Consider the following 16,950-nt stretch of genomic DNA (forward strand, 5'->3'; position numbering starts at 1 on the left):
ACAGAAGGAGGAGGAAGTGAATAATTCAGTGCCATGCACTGCAATTGCTGCACACATATCGATGAGATCAGAGATTTAATGGGTGGCTACTGAGCATAATTTTATAGTGAAATCAATCAGGTAATGCAGAGCAAGAGAACACACAGACACATACTCTCCATATGTGTGTATTTGTGTGTATATAATAAGCGCCTATCCGCTTGTGTGACTAGCTGAATTTAGCGTATCATATGTGAGCAAACATGTCGATACCTTTCATGCACATAAATACACGTGAACACACAGTGTGTAAAACTGTGTTTGTGTTCGAACGTCACGTTCAAATAGTGAGAATGGGCTGTGTTGAGTTCATGTGACAACATGAGTCTTTTCACCTCACTCACAACATTACCAGCCAGCCAGCAGGGAAGCTGGTTAATGTCCGACATGCATCACGGACTTGACACACACGCATCTGTGTGAACAATCACATGCAGACAAAATGACAACTGTTATCTCAGTTGTTGGGCTGCTCTCATGTCAAACCCAGCGAGAAAAAAGATAAAGCAAGATTAGATTAAAGGAGATGGAATGCAACACACACTAAAACAGCCATCTGCAGCCTCTATTTCAACTCTTAGAAGCATCTAAAGCCCATTATGAAATAACTGTGCTTGGATATCATTAACTATCATACGCACTAGGCAGCCCTGATAGTATTTTTTTTAAGAATCTCACAAATCTGGAGGATTAATCTTCTTAATCTGCACCATAAATGTTCTGTCTGCCACCTTAGCAGTGCTATTATGAGTTATCTTCTTCCTCTTAGCTGTCTAACCCCTTCCCACACAATCACAACTCTCGAACAACACAAGAGTGTAGACACTCCTCTGGTGCACACGGATCACTGTAGAGGATGTTTACACTCTTGTAACCTCTAGTGAGCAGCATGTATACACATGCTCCAAAAGTCCTTGCACTGCACTAGCACAATTGTTGTGTTTATTCTACACAAACAAATCCTGCAAATCCATCTATTATGCCTAATATGCTCACTGGCACTTGCACTGTGTGCAGACATAACACACAGCACTATTAAAAGTAACATAAGGGGGATGCAGCAAGTTTGATGTATTATTCAGTGGCCCCCAGTGGGTGGCTTTAGCCACTGTTTCTAACACAATGTTTGTGTATTCACAATGAAAAGGTGCCATGCTCAAGGGCACAAATTGTGCATACTTGTATGTAAGCCCTATGTATGAGCACAGAAATAAATGCCAGTCTATTGGAAATGAAAACCGGGGGGAAGGGGGGGTTACCACACAAATGATGCCCAATGGAAAAGCATGGGTTGTTAACCTCATATCTTTCGTCCTAATTAAAAAAAAAGGGATCCAGTGATAGGTTGCTGCTGTGATGTATCACCATCACCATCCTCTCTATTGATTTGTATGTTTTTTTTCTCACATACTCTCAGTGGTTTCTCACCTGCAAACATAACACTGTATCACATGCATTTGCTTTTTGCTTTATACAATTGGAACATGTTTCAAAGCAGAATAGGTGAATCCAAATATTTAATATGCATGAATGAATAAATGATAATGATGAATTTTTAGTTAGCAAAACAATTTACTTCAATCACACAGGCTTTCTGTCCCCGTAGTCAATCAGCACAATTAACTACTGTATAAGCTTTTTAACTGCCGATGGAGAGAAGCACAATTATAGTCTAATTTATCAGTGACTGCTAAAGTGCTGTTATGATTTTTTTGCTATTTTTTCTACACATATTCATTTTCAGTGTCATTTACAAGCCCATCATTACATTCCACCTGTCTGCCATTCGCTCTTATCCATATAGCTTGGCTGTCAGGCTACGAGTGTCCATCTAACAATCTGCTACTCAAGGCAGCATTTTTCTTGTCAGTCACCTTTTTAACCTGTCAAAAAAATCCTCTGGCTCCTAATTATGCCGTATCCAGGATCTTACATACACCTTTTACCCACTCGTTTTTTTTTCCTACTATGACATCTGTGAGCCTCAGAGGTCTTTAAATTTCATCCTTTTAAATCGAACAAAATTATACATAATTTCTCACACAATGAAGACAAAGAACATGTGACTTTCTTTCTTCTGCTCACTGCAACTGGGACTTGTCGTGTTTTTACCAGCATGAGCAAAATTAGGTCAGGTGGCGTTTTTTTTTTTTTTCACTCGGTTGTGTTCTTCCTTTTCTCTCTGGTGTTCTTGAGAATTAATATCTATTTACCTTGACATTTGAATTATGCATACAAATAAAACTAAACAACCAATCTCGTAGATTTTTCACACATGGTTAATTTAGATGTACTTGGAGAGGAGTTCAGATGTGGAGGATAATCCAGACAGGAGGAAAGGGGAAATGTTTTGTTTTTATTTCTAGAGATTCTGTGACCTTGTGGTGTGGCCTAACACCAAATGTCTGTTGCCTAGGAGATGGGTAATATCTCAATGTCATTCATCCCCGAGGACGAGAGGGGAGGGAGAGAGGGAAGGAGAGGAGAGGACTTGCAGTGTATTAAAAAGGCATTCTGTTGGGGCAGGTGAGGTTTTCTCAAGTTTTAAAAAAAAATGATCCAGGCACCTTGTTTGTGTTCTGTACAAGAGGACAGCTCTGTTACACCATAACCATTATTTATGCATGAGAATATGGTCATTAAGGAAATGAAAGTGCCTATATTAACAAACACACTGTGTACTGTTCTTGGCATGCATAGAATTGACTGAACTAATGACAGAGACTCTAATACATCCATTCAGCCGTCTATAGTAATGATTAATTTACGACCCCCCACCTTCTCTGAGCCTTACCCTGCCGCCGCGCTTACACACATACACACACACAACAAGCCTCCTCCCTGCTCTTCCTCTTCTCTTTCTGTATCCCTGTAACTCTCTCTTGCATGCTCCCCTCAGTGTCTGATGCAATGCGTTACCAACCCAGAGAGCTTTCCTCCCATTCAGACACAAAGAGACCAGGAGTGTTGGTTTGAGAAGGGAATGGGGGGGGTGTGAGCGGAGCGGGGGTTGGTTTGGGAATCTTCTCCTGGATGTACCAATCCCCGCCGTGCCCCAGGGACACATATACGAGATAAACACCAGATAAGCCTGACAAAGGGAGCAGTGCCAAGTCGCAGGAGTTGGCACGAGTGAGGGAGCATGGCATTAATGTGAGCACCAAGGCGCCCCCTGTTGGACATTAATGGCATAGTGTGGAAGAGAAGAAGAGACAAAGGAAGTGGATACAGCTGAGGCAGGAGGTCATTATATGCCTAACTGAGCAATGTTCCCTTGTGGCATGAAAACACTGATGGCCAGGGGTTCTTAAGACTCACACTGTCAACTGTGGGACAACACTGGGAACAAGGGATGGTGTGTGTGTGTGTGTGTGTGTGTGTGTGTGTGTGTGTGTGTGTGTGTGTGTGTGTGTGTGTGTGTTAGAGAGAGAGAGATAGAGAGAAAGAGGGATTTAGGACCAGAGATACTAGAGAAAGGAGAAATTATATCCTTCATTTCTACAATGTGATGCATACAATGACAGCAGAGAGCAGGCACAAAATGTACAGACATCTGTGTGTTATTTGTTTTTGTTTGTGTGTGAGTGTTCAGGAACATTTCTCTCCCTTTCTGTGTCGTTTCCCTTCAGGATGTTCAATAATTCACAGAAAGAACAAGTCAAGATCTGCTCAGCAGGGGGCGTTACCAGCAGACAGCATATTTAAACAGAGTCGTTGAAATGAGGAGAAATTACATAGTGTCTCTCACATACACGCAAAAAACCTCTAAACACCTCAACATGTTTATACTATGTATGCACACTGGTCTAGACTTCACAACTCCCATACAAACAGCAGCTAATCTCCACTGTACTATACAATACTTTAATTCTCTGCTAATCATCTCCACTTCATTCCCACCTGCTGCAATGTTGGCTACATTTATCCATGTTTACTATTATTCTTTCTTTATTCCATGCAAAGTAAAAGCATAGTGCTTTCATGTACAAAATAAAAGCACACACATATCACAACCAAAAGACAGAAAATAACAAAAAGCATTCACAGTAATTAAAACTGGGATCACCTTGTGTAGAAGGTGAAGTTTAATTGGTGAACATGAGCAGAATATCAGAGCTAATTTGAAAAAAAAATGCAATTAGAAATCAAATATATGTATTGACTTGTAGAATGTGAAATTAGGTGTCCATCCTTTCAATAAAATCATCCTTCAGCACAACAAAAACTATACAGGTAAATGCCCACCCTGCACCTCTAAATAAATGAACATGGAAAATGAACTACTTTCAGCTCATTTGCTATTTTTATGATGGTGGTGCTGGAAAGTGCTATTTGACACTCAACGAACCCTCCAGTGTTTTTCAAAGCACCTGCAACCATTATCATATTTTATTCAGGTTCCTTCCTTTATTTTATCACCTAAAGTATGTGCAGTGCTTTTAGTTACAAAGATGTCACTATCACATCAGGCTTTCCTCACGGTATTCCCCAGACATACAGTAAGCTGCAGAAGTGACACACACACACTCTCTGGAGATGTCACGTAGTGTGCCTCACTGAGGGACTTTTACCTGCTCTCAGTACCTAAGTTTGCTACAGCACATCACAGCAGACTGCACTTGTGTCAGCAACTTTTTTAGAGCGAGAGTTTTCAGTGCATCTCTTGATTTGCACTACATCTGAATGACAATTTATAGCTTTCAGTATAAGAGCTACAAAGCCATGGGCAATAAATGGGTGATGTTTGTGTTAGTTGGCTCTAAGCAACATATAAAGGATTTTCTAAAATGAGCCATTTGACAGTTAAGTGGTTACCACTGAGCCGGTTATTTAAATGCTTATCATTTGAACATTGCTGTGTTGGAGATGTATAGGGAATGTTGCAGGAAAAGCTGGAGTGGGCAAATGAAGCAGAGAGTGGGAACTATAATGGCTAAAGCAACAAGTTGAACTGTCATCACACCCACCCCTCTTTTTACTCAGTTTCAGTCTCTCTGTCTGTCGCCCACACTGCCTACACACAGCGTGACACCAACACACACACACATCAACAACCCTCCCCTCACCCAGAGAGAGAGAGAGAGCTATGAGAGCTCAGCTATGCTTTCACCTCTCACCACCGTTCACTGCTCTGGTTTTTAATAGTCTCACACCATGAGCCAGCTGCTGGAACATCAAGGAGAGGAGACTTGACAAATACTGAATCACATGAAAGCCATTCACTCGCTGTGACATGCACACATGGTCACACACGTGGACACACACAGTTCTCAAAGGCTAACATACTGCACAGGAAAGAGCCAAAAAACATGCTAAAGAATTTGAATGAGTTGTGTGTGTGTCTGTTTGTGCATGTGCACTAACCTGTTGCCCAAAGACTTTTCTTCCAGTTTGTGTGGCTTGAAGAACCATTTCCCGATCCTCACAAACCCCTTATCCATCAAACATCTGCAGCATTGAATGGTAGGAGGAAAGAAAAGCCAAAGAAATTCATTAGACAAATGTACTTTAACCCTCAGCTGAAGTCTAAGATATGGAGTTTATGACAAGTGCACAGGAAAAGGAAAAAGAACTTTCTGCTAATCTCCCTTTCACTTTTACACGCAGCTTTCCAACCCCACTGCTTTCATCGTGATCAAAATGTGATCACATCAAAGTTCAGTTCAGTCATGCTGCTCCCCATTTGACTATCCCACCATCTGTGCACTGCTCCACCTCATCTCAGGCTCCTTTCACAGACAAAACACAGCTCTCTCCGAGCTTTGACTTGTTTCTGTGTGCAGGTGCCAGTGAATTCCCCACTGAATCCTTTGACCGAGGTCAAGGAATTACAAAATAATTTCATGGAGTCCTCCTCACTTAGCCTGGCGCAGCTATCCAAAGCTTTCCACTCCGCAGCTCTACCGTCTTTGGTGTGTGTTTATCAACATGGGTTTCTAACCAGGCTGTGGCCACTACTGCAAGTTTGAATTTGTTTTATAGCATCATTATCAAAGAAACCCTACAGTAACAGAGCAATATTAACATATACCTAAAAGAATATTATGAGCAATACAACACATATTTTGTGGTCATGACATGCCTTAACTGTCACTCATTAGCTTCATTGGGTGTTGCTATTAAATCAGTGACATGTTGAAATATTTATATAAAATCTTTCTTTACAAATTCATTTTATTCTGAATATTGATATTCAAAATAAGTATTAACAGTTTGTGACAGAGGTCAGTTTTACCTGGAAAAAAGATATAGTGAAAACGATCCCTCTACTGTTGAAATAGTAAGCTATAAAAGGAGTTAGCTTCAAGGTAATAGGAAGGTTAATTCGGCCTGCCCCCTATGATGATCACTGATGCTTAACTTAATAGAGAGCAAATATGTGCTGCTTCATTTAACAGATGGCTCTGACTCAGAAAGGAGAGCTTTGGGTACTTGAGCAAGTGATTCAGCGCACAGATTATAATTTCATTAAGCTGATGAGAGAGAACTCAGGCTGTCTATAAGTTTGACTTGAAGTTCTTTTGTGTGCAGACTTTCGGAATACATTGTAAAAAAACACATCATTCATTTACTTCAGTCATTTACTTTTTGCATTTTAACACCCGGCTTTAGGCTTCACACACACTTACTACGTAAACATTTTTTTTATTTTTAAATGTACTTTAAGACACTTTAAGACATTTTATATCCTGACTATCCTGTCATTCTGCCTTAATGATCCAACTTATGGGCGCTATAATTGTTGGCACACATTAATTGTAACAGTTAAGTTTTATATGAGTATGTATTTATCTCGGTCAATGATCTTAAGTGACAGTGCAGTTGATGGGCTTATGTGTGGATTTAACACATTACAGTATGTTATCCAGATGCCAACTTTCATAACAAAATGTAAATTTGTTTACACATAATAACATAAATTAATAATTTTTTTGCTTTTTTTAAAAGCAAAAAGTGCCAAAAAATGTTCGTAAGTTTGAGATGTGACGGTTTCTGTGACCCCAGGTATAAGCTGTGTGCTAACCAGCCCTTACCCCCCTCTGATTTTTTTACCTTTCCAGCAGGTTGTGTATGGCCTTGAACAGGAGAGTCCTACATTCATAGGACAGCCCACACTCCCAGAGCCCCTCCTCAGCCACTGAAAGAGAGGAGGAAAATGCATTTATTATAAAAAACATATTACATTACATTCTTCATAATACATAATAACAATCATTCCTGTGACAGTAAAACATCTGCGCACACAACCATAAACAACACATGGTTCAGCGTTAACTGCATAGATATGTGTCTAAACATGCTGCATGTGCTGATGAGACCATTTACACATCATAACACAAATCAAGATGACGCCTGTGTGTGTGTGTGTGTACAGAGGTTGCTTGGCTGTACAGCTGTCACATTGGCTGCGGCGACAGTCCAGTCAAACCCCATGCAGTTGTCAGCCCCTGTTAGAGAGTAAGAGTGTGCCTGTATCTACACAGGCTGACACACTTGCTTGCGTTCCCAGGTTTTTACATGTGTACTGAGTTTTAGATCAGCACCCACATTTTTTTTTTCTTTGAGTTAAAACAAATGTGTTTAAACCAACTTTGCCCAAGCATCTGATTTCTTGGCAGCAGGTTAGTAAATGTGTCAAATATGTTGTGAATAAGTCTGCTGCCTCTTGATTTTTTTTAACCCCCTCCCATCCAAAAGCTTCCCTGGCACCAACCCCCCATTTGCCTTCCTCCCAAAAAGAAGTCTCTCTCTAACACACACACACACACACAGCGGCCAGTTAACAGTGTTTCTCTTTGTTCTTTGCCATATACCTGCAAGGCTGCTGGAAGAACTGGAGGATTGTGGGTGGGTGTTGTGTTTGCTTATAGGGTGGTGGCAAACAAACCAAGCATCACAGAAATACACAAGAAAAAGGAGGAATGAGAGACAGAGGCAGATCGCCTGGGGGATGGGTGGCATAAGCCCCAGTGGAGGTTTACTCTTTCTCCCTCTTTTTTTTATCTCCTCCCTGATTTTTTTCGTATCCCTTTCTCTTCCTCTGTCGCTTTGTTGATATTTCCCTCCTGTTTTTTTCTCTTCTTCTTCTTCTTCTTCTTCATACCAGAGTGAATGAAATTTCCTTACTCGCCAGAATTACCCTGTAACCATGGAAACGCTGGCGGTGAGAACATGGCGCCCTGGCATTCAATTTCAACACTGGTCCCTCCTGCCCCTCACCCTCCTCCTTCTCCTCCTTCCTCTGTTCTATTGCTTCCAACACCCCACACCCCACCACCACCACCACCACCACCACCACCCTCATTCTCCCTCCCACCCACCCACCCCTCATTTACTCCTGCTTCAGGGCTCAGACAGGAAGCTCGCTCTAGCCAGCTCTTCTACAGAGCAGAGAGATAGAGCGAGCACCATGAGCAGAATGCCAAGTCTCCGGCAAATCCAGCTCATTAGTTCTCACTGTCTCTATATCTCTTTCTCTCTCCTGCTCTTAAAAATCTCCCCAACTTTTCTTCTTCTTCCTGCCAGTCCTCTACAACCTATCTTCATTTATTCTCCTCATGACCAGCTCTACTCCTGACCCCTATTACTCCAAAACTATGCCGCTGACTCCTCAGCCCTGCATCCTACCGGGGCTCCCACCCAAAAGTCGAACAAACTAAAGTGCCTCTGAAGAGACTTAAACGGAAACCCTTCCATTTTTGCTCTCTTAATTCCTACGTCTGATTATAAAGCTGCTAGAGCAGAAGGTACAATGTGTACAACTAATCCTAACGGTGGCAGCAGCATGTACTCCGCTCCCTGCAAACATGCAATCCACATTAGACGCTCACGTTTATAGTGTAGCTGTCAAAGAGCCAGCTCACTGCACCATATCAACACAAGGTGTGACAAATCACTGCTGCAAGAAAAACAAGGTCAGGCATCTGCACAAGCATGTGCACACGACTCTGCACAATCGTGATAAATACAGAAAATGGAGTGTGAAATAAAACCATGATCTGATGCATTAAAGCAGCAATATCCAGAAGGGATGTGTGAGAGGCACATACTTGGAGAGAAACACCATGAAACTGTCACCAACAGTCAGCCAGTGGCCACCATGTTTGGAGTTTTTACTGCCTGTTAATCAGAAGGAGGAACACAGATGGCCCAAGGGAGAAGCACGCTGTAGACACTAAATGCACAGCTAAGTGCAATAGGGATTTACAACATCATGATCCATCATTCATCTCAGCCTGAGCTACAGGGAACGGCATCATGCCTGAAAGATTTTAAAGGAGCTGGATGTAATCAACCTCGCTCTCAATTAGATTAAACTGAAGGCTCATCATTTTTGATTTTATTGATAAATTTTAAAAGCCGGTCTTTGATGGCTCAAGTTATGTTGATACAGAAAGGCAGAAACACAAACAGAATAGCTAATTATGTCATTACAACAAATGATTATTTTCAATAGTGATCATTTATTGATTGATTATTCTCAATAAATCAACACATCAAAATGCTTAAAATAGTAAAATATAGATCATTTCTCCAAGCTGATAGTGATGTTATTAAGGGTTCAATTAAGCTGTAACATTCCTCTGAAGTGCATCAAATGCTGTAATGACTATTAAGGAGATGAATAAGATAAATTTAAGACAATTTAAGACCAGAAAGTGCAATTGAGGAGCTTAAACCTTTAATAAAGAATAACAATGAACAATTGATCAAATTGAAATTGATGGAAAAAGCTAAATTAATGATAAATAATATAAATTAGCAGTCAAGAAAAGGTGCATTCTCTGTCCAATTTTGCATGATGTGCTTATACAGTAACATCCTCACAAATACATGTTTACTTCACACAACCTTCCTTCCCCCCCAAACCTCGTGCCACAATGCTCCTAACTACCGCGCTACCCCAAACACAAACAAGCAGTGATGGAACTGGGTCGCCACTACCACTCTCTTTATTTCCACATCCTCTGCTGTGCGTAACCCTGTCCTCCCACCTCTCACTGTTTCTCTCCCAACTCCCCCCCCCCCCCCTTTTCACCTCCACCTGACTGTGTGGGTCTCACACCGCTAGAGGGACTGACCGCTTGCCACCACAATACCCTGCTAACAAAACACAAAGATGGTATTGATCTGAGAGGGAGAGAAGGCGGGAGTTGAGCTGTGACAACACTCTGTCTCAGACATGATGACCCCTAGCCACACATTTCCTTGCTCCTCTTCCTCTCTCTCGCTCTCATTTGTTCATTTGTCTTGGATCAATAGCATCAGCAGTCTTGGCGTCCAGTGGTGTCTCTGCAGTGTGCAGGCTATGAGTTCTCAGTGGGCAATGTGTGTGGATATAAGTGTGTGATTTCACACAAACACCACTGCCACTTTACTAATTAGCTGCCCTGCTGCATGTCTGAGCAGAGGTGTCTCTCTCTCTCTCTCTCTCTCTCTCTCTCTCTGTGTGTGTGTGTGTACGTGAGCATGCATTTACTGTATGCGTACTGGTACGTCGTGTTTGTGTGTGCATGGCAACACAGCCTGTGCTTTTATTAATAAGAGAGAAATATTACAAGGCTGCACAGATGGGCAGAAAGTGAAACAGAAGAAAGATGATAATTATAAGTCTCCCGAGTGAATGCATTCACACAGGTTTTTGATCACAGATAACAGACAACAAATGGAACACAAATGTGTGCTTGTGTTATAATTACTATCTAATGATCAACTCGATATCAAAACGTTTTTAAATTGCTGTTTTTTCAGTTGATTAAGTCATTTCACCAAACTGATTGTATGACACAAATAGTCACAGCAGTTACACAACTAAAGTAAACAGAGTTGATGCTCTTCGCACCCATGTGTCTCTGACATAGTGAGAAGTGTTTCTTGAAACCATGGAGGGGGTTGAATATTATATGTCCTCAGATAAAAGCAACTAGAGTAGCTGGAGTCTTGAATATATTTCACCTTAAGGGGTTTATTAGTCCTAAGGAAAGCCTCTCATCCTCACTTAAATTAAAATATCTTCAAGCCCGGAGAAAGTTTTTATCTCTTAAATGACAGAGAATCTTCACAGACATACACACAGATGTAAGGCATGGCAAAGACTACTGCTGTTTGCTATTAACAGCAAAAGCAATGATCTGTCTCTAAACATGATCAAGTAAAAATAAAAATAGTGAAAAACCAACTGTGATTTTTTGGACCCTCAGCACAGAGGTGTATAATGTGAGGTAAGTGCTGTGTAGAGCAAGTGCGGTGTGCTAGTGTCATGTAATGCTCACACTAAATTTTATGACACTACCTGACAGTCAAACTGATGTGTGTATAAGTGGTTTTATGGACACCCTGAGGTGCTGGACGAGGTCTAAAGATGTCACCCGAGAAAATTAAACAGCCATAAAAGCTGACTGCTTCGAATACAAAGCTTTTGGATCAGCACAAACAAAGATAACTGTCGACTTGCTTGATCAACAATGCCATCAAACCCTTCCACTCTACACTAAATATGTATTGATTCTGCACACTGAGAGAGTACCTTTTGATATCTTAAAGGCACCAAGCTAGAGTTTATGTATATTCCCTTAATACAAAACAGAAAACAGGTGCACATCCAAAAAAAGAGAAGAAAGACCAATAGATGAAACAGCATATTTTCCACTGCAAGACATTTTCATGCAGTTTTGAAGGTTATGGTGGCACTTTAAGATACAGCACATTTCTCTGACTCGTAGGTGTAAATAATGGTTGCTCTTGTTTTAGTCTTTAGCTTTTTAATTACAGGTTTTAAGAAAAGAAATATAACAGTTTAATTTGTTTCTTCTAAAATGCCACGCTGCTTGTTCCCTTGTTTTACCTTCTGGTCACTATTTAATTTGTTTAATCTGATTAATGCAGCTAAATTACCCTGTAAATTTCAGGCTGACTAAGTGTTACAGTGTTAATGAACTTATTATTGAGGAACTTTACCTCCTATTTTGTACAACAAATAAGTTTTTAATTTAGATCTTAGTTCCAAGTTGAGGTGTGGCAGGCAATCACGAGCATGTTAAACAGATTGCTTATGTTTTCCTGTCATCATCCTTCACAACCAAAGCTGATCTCCGCATGTAAAACTGAGATCTATTTCTAGAAAGAAATTAAATTAGCATAAAGTGGCAGACAAAACCCAGGATCTGTTACTTTATGAGACAACTCTCTGATACCATGCTGTTAAATATAATCCTGCTCTACTTCAAGTTGCATTTAATAGTTGAATATTATTAATTTCAACACTCTGAAGTTGTATAACAGCTTGTTTTACCTTCTGAAGTGATGCAATACACAGTACAAGTGGATATGAATGGTTCATCTGTGTTGAACAATAAGCTTTTTTGACAGAGCAGACACACCTTTCAAATTCTTAACTAATTAAAGCATCAGATATCCCATGTGTTCAACAACATCAGATTTCTTCAGCATTCATTTGACATAGTACAGCTGTCTTATGTAACAGTGGTGAGTTTTGTTGCTCAGCTGAGTCTATGCTGGAGCCCACTCAAATCAGTCAGAGAAAAAAAAACAGGTTTAGGTAGAAAGAAAATCTGTGGGTGAAATGACTGATTTTAGTCACATGATGTAAAAGCTGTTATGACAAGTGATAGGATCAGTTAAACAAAAGCATCTGACAGCAGTGTGTTAAAGACTGTGCCTGTTATCTAATGTCTTTGTAATAACACTTGCCCAGTTCAGCCATGTCAGTTTATATGTCTGATGAAGTTATGAAACAGAAGCTTGAAATGTAGCAGAGGTTGTGGGGATGTACCTACAAGTGTAACAATGGTTTTTGAAATTCAGTTAATAGTAGCTGTTCCATCTCAGCCTGCTCATCTCTCCACAGCTTCCGCCTGTTTCATTACATACTGTACAGAATGCCAATCATTGTGTTTAAAGCTACTCTACAGTGTAACAGTGGTTGTTTGTATTTTTAATCTTTCTGACGCAGCTGAGGTCCTTCAACATCTGCAGGACAATGATGAGGATGTTTTATGAGTCTGTGGTGGCCAGTGCCATCATGTATGCTGTTGTCTGCTGGGGCAGCAGTCTGAGGGTGAGGGACATAAACAGACTCAACAGAATCATCAGGAAGGCCAGCCATGTTGTGGGAGAGGAACTGGACTCTTTGACAGAGGTGTGTCAGAGGAGGATGTTGTCCAAAATAAAGACCATACTGGACTGTCCCTCCCACCCACTCCACACTGTACTGACCAGCTACAGGAGCTCGTTCAGCAACAGACTCCGACTCCCATGATGCACCACTGAGAGACACAGGAAGTCATTCCTGCCTGTCTCAATCAAACTACTGAATTCTGAACTGTAACAGTCACTCAGACACTGTACATTCATACTGGTACATTCATGTCATGCTCTTTACTATGTAAAGGTTTATACAGTAGTATGTTCTTTAGGTAACAACTCAGGGATTTAAATGCTGTCTAGGTATTTAGATATTTATTATATATTTCTATTTCATTTCAATTATCCGTTCTTCTATGTGTCTGTAACAAACAAGAATTTCCCCTCGAGGATAAATAAAGTAATTTCTGATTCTGATTCTGATTCTAATACCTCCATCCATGTCCATGCTACACTTGTACCTGCACATTCTCACACTGTAGTGACATTATTTTTTAAGCTTTTTTACTGACACCTGTCCACTCTAAACAACAGACAGTCCACCCTGTCTCTAAACACAACACCAGCACACACCTACAAACTAGTAAACAGGAAATGTTGTAGGCTTCTATGGATTACAAACCTTTAAACTTTAGGCACAATTCCTTCAATAAATATGGGTATTTATGTGCCACATTTTTGGGAACCCTAAAAAATGCATATGGTGAATGCCCATATGGCAGGCACTGAGACCCAGTAAGATGGAGAGAATGAAGGGCAGCAGTGACAGCGAAGAGGAGGAGGAGGAGGCTCACAGAGGGAGAGTGAAGGGATGAGGGGGGAAATCTGGAATCAATTAGGTGACTGAGCTGGAGTTGCTTGCATAGTTGTGGGGGTGAGTCAGGCAGAGAGGCAGGAGAAGGGACCAGGGTGTGAGTGTGGTGCCATGAGTGTATGTGTTTATCCTGTACATACACAAGCTCACAAAAAATAACCACAATGTATGCGTTCTCATTAAGCCCTCTAATAGCCCATGTGAGTCTTCTATCTGTCTAAACGATGTGGGTCATCTCTTTCTCCCGACAGCGGCACTTGGACCAGAGGAGTCGAGTTGCAGCCAGGAAAAGCCCCACCTCTCCTGAGCTGAGGTCAAAGTGGAGGGTAAGAAGGGATGGCTGGCACCAACCCAGGCCATGTCAACACAGCAGCTCTCAGTATTCCCTTACACAACTTCCCCTCGTTACTTCTTTGTGCACCAAATTCACAGCACTTCATTTTTCACCATTGGCTCTGATGATGGGGGAATTTGACTTGAGGAAAAAAAGTAGTACAAACAGTACTACGTTTGTGACGACATGTTGTAAAAAGCATCTCATGAGGTTTGATGAAATATACCTGCCTCCCTAACTTTTGTTTGTTTTTCATTGTTGGGTTAGATATTGATATACAGGTGAAATGACGTGTCATGTAAAATAAGAGCTTATTGAGCCAGAGATTTGTGGCTTTTTCATTCATTGCTATGTATGATGTCATTCTGCTGCCAGTGATGACCTGGTGTAAATATAAGCCTGCAGCACCTCTGCTGGCATGCAAAAGGCATACTGATGAGAAGTGGGAGATGAGGAAACATAAAATATGTGTGTTCCTGTACATATGTCTGCTTGTGGGAAAACTGTGAGATTAACAAGAGAGGGTGAAAACACGACATAATTCTCAGAGCAGTCAGCCCTCCCATCCACACACAACATATCAACAATCACCAAATGCACAAAGCTACACCTACATGCTAACGCTAGCTGACACCAGCTGTTTCCCATGCAGATTTTATCAAGTCAACAAAACAGACATCACATGAGCTCGAACCTTTTCACAATTTTTCATTCATTGTAATTCAGTAAACAACACATAAGCTCATTGGTTTATTTATCATCTCACCAGTCAGTCTAAAGCTAATTTGGAGTGATGCTGTGCGTGAATCCAGAGCTTGTCATTAAGCAGAGTATGTTGACAGCGCAATTTATAATTTACAGGACACTTACTGTATTAATGTAAAGTTGTTGGTGTAATCAGAGGGATCTAGAGATGGCTACTGTGTCAACATCAAGACTAAAATGAGATCACTCTCTCCTCTAATATAGCCTGCTATAAAAATGTTGGGATGAATGTGTGTTTAGAGGTCTGGTGCATGTGTTGGTGTAGAGATACAAAGGAACAGTTGGCGTGAAAGAGAGAGAGAGAGAGACTAGAAAAGAGACTAAAAAAAATGGCAGGAGAGCTGTGATAGATAAGGTGAGGAAATGAAAAGAAGCTTTCTATGATGTTCAAAAAGAGAAACGAGCACGTATGTGTGTGCGTGTGTACTGGCCTCTCATCAACCCCGGCAATCAAAAAAGAGCCAACGTTGCAGAGAAAAGCCAGCAGAATTATCCCACACCATTACGTAATTTGACAGTCACTTCATTCAAACCAGCACACACACACACACAAATCTTTGGATGTCTGGGATGCTGTGGATGGATGGATACATGCTAAGCACCAAGCACGTTCCCATGAGTTATTGGGAGATAAAAAAAAAATCTACAAATGATATTGACTAAATAATGACAAAAAAAGCCAAATTCAGGATTATGCCCAGTTCATTTGTAATTTATTAAACCTGACTTGCATTAAAATTGCATTGTGTGTAAGGTGTTTGCTTTTTATCCTTTTATGAGCTGAATCAGTGGTTGTTAGTCAACTGAGGTGTCTTCCCTTCACACTTTTGTTTAAGCTCTATGGACCTCCTGGTGAATAAACTGTCATCATATCCAGAATTGCAGTCTACTGTGCCCACTCAGAACTCATCCTGAGACCACAGGAAGTGATAGAAACAATTTATTTCAGCTGACATAGCAGAATGTAGAAAAGATTATTTACAATGAGTGCTACTTTTGTCAGCAGATGTTTATTAGCAACCCCCATGGAGGTCTTATGGAATTACAAAATTAATCTTAGGTCTGTTTACACCTGCATTCGTGCTTTTCAGTTTTATATAAACAAAAGTATATATATGGCATGAACAAAAATCTTCCCTTTAGCCTACAAAAGTTATTTAAAATCAGAGATGGGCATTATAATTTAAGAGGTTTATTTATTTTTGAGAGACTTAAAGTAAGAACTAATGTCAAGAGTAGATGTATTTCTGTTCTACGCACAAAATTGTGGAATGAGCTTGATGATCATTTTAAAACAAGCAGTTCTTTCTTAAAGTTCAGAAAATCTTTAAAATATAAGTTAATTGATAACTACGAGGAAATGTAAAAGGAAAACCGAAAGGTAAATTATGTATGTGATTGTATATATATATATATATATATATATATATATATATATTTATTAGGTGATAATTTTTAGCAGCATTCTGATTTTTGCACTAAATATTCTAAAACCAGCTCCCTTACCTTCTGAGTCCTCCTGGTGAAAGCCATTAGAAAGGGTGTTTACTTGTTGTTTCAAGACAAAACTAATTGGTTTAGGTTTACATTGACCTATTCACAATGTATTACACCTGAAACCAGCTATATTCCTCCTATCTGGGACATCATCCCGTCACTGACTCTTGTTTGGCATGTTTAATCCATGTAATGAGCAAACAATATTTTCACTATCCGCACACAGCAAAGTATCACATTAGACAAAAATATTGACACACTTGTCACTCCTGAAGAAGTGTTTAAGTGGGAGGCTAAAGAGTGTCTGCAGACTTGAGGACCTCAATATTTTCCCACT

At 40.4% G+C, this 16,950-nt stretch overlaps 1 protein-coding gene across 5 annotated transcripts in view; it reads right to left on the reverse strand.

The window, feature by feature from the left end:
* Positions 1-16,950, reverse strand: part of LOC114443566 (mediator of RNA polymerase II transcription subunit 13-like) — a 60,012-nt gene that overhangs the window by 15,706 nt on the left and 27,356 nt on the right. For all 5 annotated transcript variants that reach the window (XM_028417730.1, XM_028417733.1, XM_028417732.1 and 2 more), the window contains exons 3-4: positions 7,093-7,177; positions 5,404-5,487 (exon numbers count right to left, since the gene is read on the reverse strand). In XM_028417730.1, the coding sequence (XP_028273531.1) occupies positions 5,404-5,487; positions 7,093-7,177 (169 nt within the window). The remainder of the gene's footprint in view (positions 1-5,403; positions 5,488-7,092; positions 7,178-16,950) is intronic.

The sequence above is a fragment of the Parambassis ranga genome, chromosome 12 (assembly GCF_900634625.1).
Source record: "Parambassis ranga chromosome 12, fParRan2.1, whole genome shotgun sequence".
NCBI lineage: Eukaryota > Metazoa > Chordata > Actinopteri > Ambassidae > Parambassis > Parambassis ranga.